Below are 9,363 nucleotides of genomic sequence, written 5' to 3'. Positions count from 1 at the left end.
TATTGTGTGTGTGTGTGCGTGTTTGTGTGGGAAGCGTGTGTCAAAGTCAGATGGTCAGATGTGTGTGTGTGTGTGTGTGTGTGTGTGTGTGTGTGTGTGTGTGTGTGTGTGTGTGTGTGTGTGTGTGTGTGTGTGTGTGTGTGTGTGTGTGTGTGTGTGTGTGAGAGAGAGTGTTGACTATTGTCTGCAGTTGCGTATGTAGGTGGGTTAAGTTCTGTTTGATGTTTGATGTGAGACTGAGAGGGCCCGTTTGTGAGGTTGTATTTTGTGTAGGCCTTTTGTATTGTGTTGGTACAGCAGTTTCCATGGTCTGCCACTAGATGGCCCTGTACACAACACATTGGAAGTGCATCATCATCATGCTGAGGACAAGTGGTCATATGCTGCCTTCATTTTGTGGTCATACTTTCTATCATCTATTTAATGTGTAACATAGTACTAGTACTTTCTAATTTGTAACATAGTGTGTTTGTGTGTGTGTGCGTGCGTGTGTGCGTGGTCGTGCGCATGTGAGAAAGAAAGCCCACCTGGGAATCTCCCATTGTCATTGTGACACAGCACTCTACAATGCACAGTGCTCAGTGCACCCAGCAAAATTGCATTTATGCTTCACCCGTGCAAGGGGACAGCCCCCAAGCAGCGCCTCAAGGGAGCAGTGTGGCTTGACAATGCCATGCTCAGGGTACCTCAGTCATGGAGGAGGATGGGGGAGAGCACTGATTAATTACTCCCAGTCCCTAACCCACCACCACAGTGGGTCGAGAGTCGAACTGGCAACCGTTGGACTTGTAGTCTAATGCCCTAACTGCTTACTGTACTGTAAGACTGGAGGAAAAAGATCCTTTATCCAGACACTTCAGTTGATTAATGTAGGCCCCAGGGCCCATATTTACCCATATAATAAAGTTAGGGTTTTTTTATTACATGAATCAACTGAAGTGCCTGGAAGGATGTTTTTGAACATTGCATTCATGTTATTGGAGTGCATTCGCATCCCCACTTTTGGGCTCCACTTCTACTGCAGACAAGTGTGCAAGAGTGCAGCAGAAGTAAACATTTTAAGAAATGAAGAATAAAGATAACTCATTGAGTGTGTGTGTGTGTGTGTGTGTGTGTGTGTGTGTGTGTGTGTGTGTGTGTGTGTGTGTGTGTGTGTGTGTGTGTGTGTGTGTGTGTGTGTGTGTGTGTGTGTGTGTGTGTGTGTGTGTGTGTACACGTGTGTGTACACGTGTGTGTACACGTGTGTGTACGTGTGTACGTGCATGTTCTTATACGTGTGTGTGTCTGTGTCTGTCTGTGTCTGTGTCTGTGTGCAGGTCGGCTCCTGGCCCCGGCCTCCATCACCACTCAGGCAGGTAACCCCTGGGTGGCCGTCCTCTACACCTGGGCCCTCGTGCAGGTGAGTTACCATCTGAGGGGAGCTTGTGGCTAGTGTAACTTCAAAATAATAGTGTTAATATATATTTTATTGTACTACTATGTGTCTTTGTGTGTGTGTGTGTGTGTGTGTGTGTGTGTGTGTGTGTGTGTGTGTGTGTGTGTGTGTGTGTGTGTGTGTGTGTGTGTGTGTGTGTGTGTGTGTGTGTGCGCGCGTGTGTGTGTGTGTTGATCAGTGTGTAGTGTTTGCGGGCCAGCTAAACTCCATAACCAGCCTGGTGACGGTCTTCTACCTCCTGGCCTACGCTGCTGTCGACCTGGCATGCCTCGCCCTGGAGTGGGCCTCCGCACCCAACTTCAGGTGAGAGAGAGAGAGAGAGAGAGAGAGAGAGAGAGAGAGAGAGAGATTTTGTTTTGGTTTGGACAGCCGTGGCCCAATAATGAGTCGTACACTCAAAAGGTTGCAAATGTGAAGCCTATGTCATCCATTGTTGAAGTGTCCATGCGAGGCATGTAAGCACACCTTTATCCAAGGACTTTCACCAATGTTTAAGTCAGTTAAAGTCATGTTTTGCTCTCCACATTGTTCTTCTTCTCTCCTCAGGCCGACGTTCCAGTTGTTCTCCTGGCACTCCTGCTTGCTGGGCATTGTGGGTAGTGTAGTCATGATGTTCGTCATCGAGCCCCTCTTCTCCTCCGCTAGCATAGCGCTGCTCCTGCTGCTGCTGCTCTTCATACACTACAGATCAGCCACCAGCAGCTGGGGCTACATCAGCCAAGCACTCATATTCCACCAGGTATGCAGCACGCATGCACACACACACACACACACACACACACACACACACACACACACACACACACACACACACACGCGCGCACACGCACACGCACACACACTACAGATCAGCCAAGCACTCATATTCCACCAGGTATGCAGCATGCATGCACACACACACATGCACGCATGCACGCACGCACACACACTACAGATCAGCCAAGCACTCATCTTGCACCAGGTATGTAGCACACGCACACATGCTCGCACACTCACACTCACACTCACACACACACACACACACACAGGCACACACACACACACAGGCACACACACTACAGATCAGTCAAGCACTCATATTCCACCAGGTTTGCAGCAGGCACTGCCCTCACGATTCGATTCGATTACGATTTGGTAGGTAACGGTTCGATTCGAATCGAATCGATTCAGTCTGATTCTACGATGCATTGCAGTGCATTACATTTCTACTGAAAGCAAGGGAAATTTTTCATTAGTCATGAGGCAATATCAGCAGTCACCTACTAAACAGCATTGTATTGGCTGTTTGTGCATCAGTCCTGCAGTTTTCGATGCTCTGAAATGCTTAATTTAAAGTTAATTTGCTCCGGAAATGGGCACGGAAGTAATTCAAACTTGCTGCATCAATTAAGGCATTAGCTGAATTGGTTATTGAATTGCCCCAGATTGCGATGCATTGCTGAATTGATAATTGTTGTCACCGCTAATGTGCAGTGTGTGTGTGTGTGTGTATGTGCGTGTGGGTGTGTGTGTGTGTATATGTATGTTTACAGGTGCGTAAGTATCTGCTGATGCTGGATGTGCGTAAGGAGCATGTGAAGTTCTGGCGTCCTCAGGTGTTGCTCATGGTGTCCAACCCGCGCTCCTCCTGTCAGCTCATCTCATTCGTCAACCAGCTGAAGAAGGGCGGGCTCTTTGTCCTGGGTCACGTGCACCTGGGGGATCTGGGTAATGCGGTTTTTCATTGTCTTCATAAAGAAGTAAACTTTTAGGGTGTGTTCGGAATGGAAGGCAGTGACTTGATGACTCCCCTCCTACATAAACAGGTCTCTGATCAGATAGGTGAAGTTAGCTGGTGAGGCGGTTGTTACGAACGGCACTAACGAGTGCGCTGCCCTGCGCATTTGATGTTACGGCGATTCTATGGCGGGAGTAACGTTCATCACGTTAGTGCTCAGCTTACGCATGCTATTTGAGCGGTGAATGACCGCCAGACAGCGGAATCGTAAAATAGGCTATAAATAGATATAGCGACCGCATATTTAGATACTACAATGTTGATTTATCACTTCGATTCTCATTATCTACATACGTAAGTGTCATAATAAAGAGCATTATAAGGTAGTAGCTTTGGTGGTAGCCATGTTTATTTTCAGGTACCCTGTTGAGAGGGATATGGCGCACAGCATTTTGGGTATAAGACAGCACCAAGTCAGCATCTGGTGTTACCAGAGAATCTCTGGTGTTACCAGAGAACAGGGAGAATGTTCACACTGATTGGTTCCCATTGTAGCCAGTTAGCTTTGCATGCATACTGCAGTTCCTATTGAGTGTCCACTAGTTGGCGAGCGTCTGTAAGTCTTTCATGTGGGAAAATGTATGGAATGGAAAGGGGAAGCCATATGCTAAACACATTGCTACTGCGATTTCCAGTCACACATATCATCAACAAAACATTGCTGGTAAGCACTATGACTGGTGTTTAACAATAGGCTGTATTGACAAATCGTTCAGGTGTGTAGTTTTACAGCAGGTTAGAAGATTTCGACCTGTACTCGCTAGCATCCCGCTAATGTTTATGGGTTTGGCCTCATAAAAATTGAGCTTTGTGACCCAGTATATAATGATCTAGTAGTGCAAAATAAGCGAAATGCTACTCAAATGGGGTCTTATTATATCTAACTTTGAACTGAATATTAATATTTCAGGACAAAAAATATAAAAAATCACAAAAATTATAATGGTAGAAAAGTCCATTGACACCCATTCATTTTGTAGGATTAGGGTTGGCCAGTTGTGGCTAGTAGCTAGTTCCGTGAGGGAACACCCCCTGGTGTTACCCTCAAATATCCCTGTTACGCCCACAATTGCAGTGAACTGCCAAGGGAGGAAATAAAACAATTTTTCGTTTTGAATCACACTTAATGACTTGATGTCCAGTCAGCTCACTGGAAGGACAGCTGCCTTTCCCCTTTCAAACGGACCCTTATTGTCAATTCTACCATTTAGAAAACAAAAAAGCTCCCTTACACTGTCCTCGTTTGCAAGTGAAGAGTTTCATCGCAAAATGGTGTAACTATCCACCATTTTTTACTTGCATTTTTTTATTGGAAATTACTGTTCAGAAGTCATATCACTTACCTATGTGTGAATTCTTGCCATTCAAATGTTTTGAGAACACACTTTTTAATCCTATATATGCAATGAAATGCAATGGAATAAAGCTCTTCAAGTTTACTTACAATATTTCAGTGACCTTCTTCAAGCAACTACACAACACATATCGTTTACATTTGATATTTAATAGTAGCATAGTAAACCAGCGCAACCCGCTGGATGCCAAAATGTTTTGCTGCGAGTAGGTCTGGCCTCGCATCGTTGTAGTGGTATGCCAGGTTTGCGAAGAATCTGGCAAACCAATCACAACGCAGAGATTTGTTTTGAATCAAAGCGGGCGGGGTTTTGAGAAAGTGGCAACAAAGCTCGCAACATCAATGAGAAAGATTGCGCTGATTGGCCAGAGCGCCGGCCTTTAGGCACAGGCACGGTTTGAAAAACAACGGGTTGTTCTCATCAACAATTTTCGGATGTACTATTCATCGGGGCCAGACTAAATTACACATCCACCTCACATTTAGGCTGGTTTATCAGGCTAATTTAATAGTTCAGTATGAAATAGAGCAGTGCTTCTCAACCGTGTGCCGAGGCACCCTGGGGTGCCGCATGCCGCCCTCAGGGGTGCCGCGGCTGATGGTTTGTGAAATTGACCTAAATAAATAAATAAATAATGTAATATAATACATATTCTAATTAATAAATGAATGCTTAGTCAATGGAATCTTTCATCCACCATTTACGCACAATAAAGTAAATTAAGGTCACCCCATGGCCTACACATAGCCTGTCTGAGATAAAGCTGCAATTTCGAACGTCTCCGAATGTGTTACTTTTCTAAACTTGTGTGGTATCGGATGCAATACCATGTTACGACTTGTTGGTTTGGGGTGCCTTGAGATTTTTCATGAATTGAAAGGTTGCCTCGACTAAAAAATGTTGAGAAACACTGAAATGGAGGGAGATTTCAGATATACAACATGCATAAAATAAGCATAAACATACATGAAAACAAGGTTAGCTCTCTCTGTCTGTCTCTCACTCTCTATCTCTCTGTGTCAGTAATGTTCTGAATATTCTCCCCATTTTGCTTCAAAGTGCACAATTATGTCGTAACCATTCAGACTCTCTTTTTGTCTCTGTCTGTCTGTCTGTCTGTCTCTCTGATGACCGTCCTGCAAGCTCAGTAACAGCACTGAAGTACACCTTTACTACTGTATGTCTTAACCCATTTAGACTTCTCCTCTGCTCTCTCTCTCTCTCTCTCTCTCTCTCTCTCTCTCTCTCTCTCTCTCTCTCTCTCTCTCTCTCCGCTACTGCAGACACTATGACGACAGACCCGGTGCAGGCCCAGTACCAGCACTGGTTGAGTCTGGTGGACCTGCTAGAGGTGAAGGCCTTTGTGGACCTGACGCTCTCCTCCTCCGTACGCCAGGGCACGCAACACCTGCTGCGCATCACGGGCCTGGGTGAGATAACACCCGCACACACACTTGCACACATACTTACACACACATTCAGTACATGTTTGTCAATTTGCACAAATGGCCATTTGGAAATTAAAAATAAATCAAAATCATTAAATTCAGTTACTCAAAAATATTGAAAATGTGTCTGGCAATTGACAATTAAGTGTGTCTAATTAAATATGTCTAATAATTTTCAAACATAACAGTTACATAAGATATAGATTTTTTATTGACATGGCATTGTTTCGCCTTTATTAAAAAATCAAATGACAAAATGGCATTTCAATATTGAAATGCATTACGTACGCACATCCGCTGATCACAAAGCACGTCATACACCATCATCCATGTGACCCTCTGATGAAGATGGAAGACACTGTATCGAAGCATGTCAGGTAAAGGAAAGTTTTACATGTCTGAAACAAAAGAAAACTTGTTGTTTTGCCCCCCCTGTCCACAGGAGGCATGAAGCCCAACACGCTCATCCTGGGTTTCTACGACAACTGCGTCCCGGACGACTACTTCCTGCAGAACCCCGTCTTCTACGGCGGCGGCCATCTCACCGTGGGCTGCAGGGGCATGCTGGGGGGCGGTAGTTGTGGCCGCGGGAGCAGGAGCAGGGGCGGGGCTCGCGGGGGCGGGGGAGGGGACTTGAACGTGGACCTCCCCTCCCTGCAGGCCCACTTCCCGCCCGTGCGCAACCAGGAGTCGCCGTGGCGCCTGAGCCCCGAGGAGTACGTGGGCATGGTGCGCGACGCCATCAAGATGGGAAAGAACGTCTGCCTGGCGCGCTACTTCCACCAACTGCAGGTTAATATTTATTTAACTACTTACTTAGTTACTTACTTACTTATTTACTTACTTATTTATTAACTTACTTACTAACTAACTAACTAACTTAGAATGTCTGCCTGACTCGCTACTTCCATCAACTGCAGGTTAATATTTATTTAACTACTTACTTACTTACTTATTTATTAACTTACTTACTAACTAACTAACTAACTAACTTAGAATGTCTGCCTGACCCACTACTTCCATCAACTGCAGGTTAGTTAGTTAATTACTAATTGCTTACATAATTACGTACTTACTTACTTTCTAACTAACTAAGAATGTCTCCCTGGCGCGCTACTTCTACCAGCTGCAGATTAGTTAGTTAGCTAGGTAGTTAGTCGGCTAGTTAGTTAGTTAATTAATTTGTTATCAGTGTTGGACAAGTTACATTATTGATTACATGTAACTGTCTTTTCCAAATAAACCCTTACATTAAATTAAAATGTAAGGCATTACACTATTTTTGCATTAGTTAAGTTACTTTGCCAAAATAACTGTCAGCCTATGTATGGATCTGGCGATTTATAGTGTAAATCAAGCTCATGAGTCATGACTTTTTCACTTCCCGTCCAGGAGCTGTTTTGGGAGCATGCAGACTAAAAACTACAGGTTCAGGAATAGCTTCTTTCTGACCCACCACAGTGAACACCATTAAAATCCAGGTCACAGTACAATGCATTGTAACTTCACTTACTTAGCATTGTAACTAAGTAAATATTACAGATTATTGCATTACAGCAAAAAGTAATGCATTACATTGATCAATTATTTTTGTAATTCGTTACTCCCAACACTGTTAGTTAGTAAGAATTTCTCCCTGGCGCGCTACTTCCACCAGCTGCAGATTAGTCAGTTAGTTGGTTGGTTAGTTGGTTAGTTAGTTAGTTAGTTAGTTAGTTAGTTAGTTAGTTAGTTAGTTAGTTAGTTAGTTAGTTAGTTAGTTAGTTAGTTAGTTAGTTTGTTTGTTTGTTTGTTTGTTTGTTTGTTTGTTTGTTTGTTTGTTAGTAAGAATATCTGCCTAGCACGCTGATTCCATCAGCTGCAGGTGGTGTCTCTCCAATGTCAATAAGGGCATTCACTCATTTCACTCTTTGAGTTCCTGTGAACAGCCAATGTCCAGGTGCTGGAGATGTGCTGTCAAAGTTATAAAAAACTAAGAAAATTACCACACTGATTTTCTTTGCTTGACCCAGTAAGACACGACCCTTGTTATAAATTATCTGTTAGAATTCTAGAATGCAGTGATCAAGTATTGTATTCTAATGTATTGGGCTACGGAAGGCCCTTTTCACTGTCATAGTGGTGTAGTACTATGGCGGTCAAGTTTTTTCAGTGACTTTTACAGCGTTCCACTGGTGGGGCTACCGGTTATTTTCTTCACCTGCATTTTCCCCGCTTTTAAGACGTTCACTCATATTCACCTTACTGAAATCATCTCACATATTCACCGTCATCACTCACACATTTTCCCTTTTTGTCCACATCCCACCCACCCTCCCTCCCTCCCTCCCTCTACATATCCCTCTCTTTTCCTCTCTCTCTCCCTCCCTGCAGCCCATCCCCTTGGGTGGCAACGGTTGCCTAGCGCCGCAGCTGATCGACGTGTGGCCGCTGAACCTCTTACGTCCAGAGAGCGGCGGCTTCGTGGACGTCTGCAGCCTGTTCCTGCTGCAGCTGGCCTGCGTCCTCAACATGGCCACCGCCTGGAAACACGCCCACATGCGCATCTTCCTGTGCGTGGAGCCCGACTGCCAGCAGGGAGGAGGGGGCGGAGGCGGGTTCGGGCAAGGGGGCGTATCCGGCTCCGTCTCGGGCTGGCTGCAGAAGGAGGCGGAGTTGCGCGAGCTGCTGCAGAAGCTGCGTATCCGGGCGTCCATCCAGGTGGTGACGTGGGAGATGGGGACTATGGATACGCTGACGGAGGAGGAGGGAGAGGCGGGCGGAGGGGTCAGGCGTCGCGCGGGAACCCCAGGTGGTGGGGACGTCGGCGGTGGCGGCGGCGACATAGGCGCGGGAGACGGAGCTGGGGCCGGGGCGGGAATGGGGGGCTGGGCGCGGACGGCCCCTTGCCTGTCGCAGGACTTCCTGCTCTCGGTCAACGACATGCTGCGCGAGAACAGCGCCCAGGCCGACGTGCGCTTCCTCTACTTGCCCCGCCCGCCGGCGCCCGCCGACCAATCACAGGCCTACCTGGCCCAGCTGGAGGCTATGACTCACGAGCTGGGGCCCACGCTATTGGTCCATGGCCTCACGCCAGTTACCTGCACTGAGCTCTGAGGACGAGAGACACAGAGAGAGAGAGAGAGAGAGAGAGAGAGAGAGAGAGGGGGGGGGGGTATATAGGGATTGATGGAGATAACAAGGGATGTACTGTTGACCATAACCAAAAATAGTGCAAGTACAGTGTGTAAGATGATGAATATGAGATCAGGTGAATCAGGTGAATATGTGTGAATGTCCTATTGGCATTTGACCTGTCCTGAGGGCAAGAGACAAGGAGAAAGGGAGGGTTACAGAGAGAGGGAGGGA

The 9,363-nt window shown here is 46.1% G+C and overlaps 1 protein-coding gene across 1 annotated transcript in view; it reads left to right on the top strand.

Annotated features, from left to right (window-relative positions):
- LOC134437808 (solute carrier family 12 member 9-like) overlaps window positions 1-9,111 on the top strand; it is a 21,794-nt gene extending 12,683 nt beyond the window's left edge. Inside the window, exons 9-17 of the mRNA XM_063187352.1 lie at window positions 1,317-1,399; window positions 1,614-1,738; window positions 1,982-2,174; window positions 2,968-3,142; window positions 5,851-5,997; window positions 6,458-6,541; window positions 6,620-6,807; window positions 8,389-8,773; window positions 8,852-9,111. Coding sequence (XP_063043422.1) covers window positions 1,317-1,399; window positions 1,614-1,738; window positions 1,982-2,174; window positions 2,968-3,142; window positions 5,851-5,997; window positions 6,458-6,541; window positions 6,620-6,807; window positions 8,389-8,773; window positions 8,852-9,111 — 1,640 coding nt within the window. The remainder of the gene's footprint in view (window positions 1-1,316; window positions 1,400-1,613; window positions 1,739-1,981; window positions 2,175-2,967; window positions 3,143-5,850; window positions 5,998-6,457; window positions 6,542-6,619; window positions 6,808-8,388; window positions 8,774-8,851) is intronic.
- The last annotated feature ends 252 nt before the right edge of the window (window positions 9,112-9,363 follow it).

Source organism: Engraulis encrasicolus, chromosome 21 (genome assembly GCF_034702125.1).
Source record: "Engraulis encrasicolus isolate BLACKSEA-1 chromosome 21, IST_EnEncr_1.0, whole genome shotgun sequence".
Taxonomy (NCBI): Eukaryota; Metazoa; Chordata; class Actinopteri; order Clupeiformes; family Engraulidae; genus Engraulis; species Engraulis encrasicolus.
Note: the sequence above shows the minus strand (reverse complement) of the source record. Positions and strands in the feature narration are given on the sequence as shown.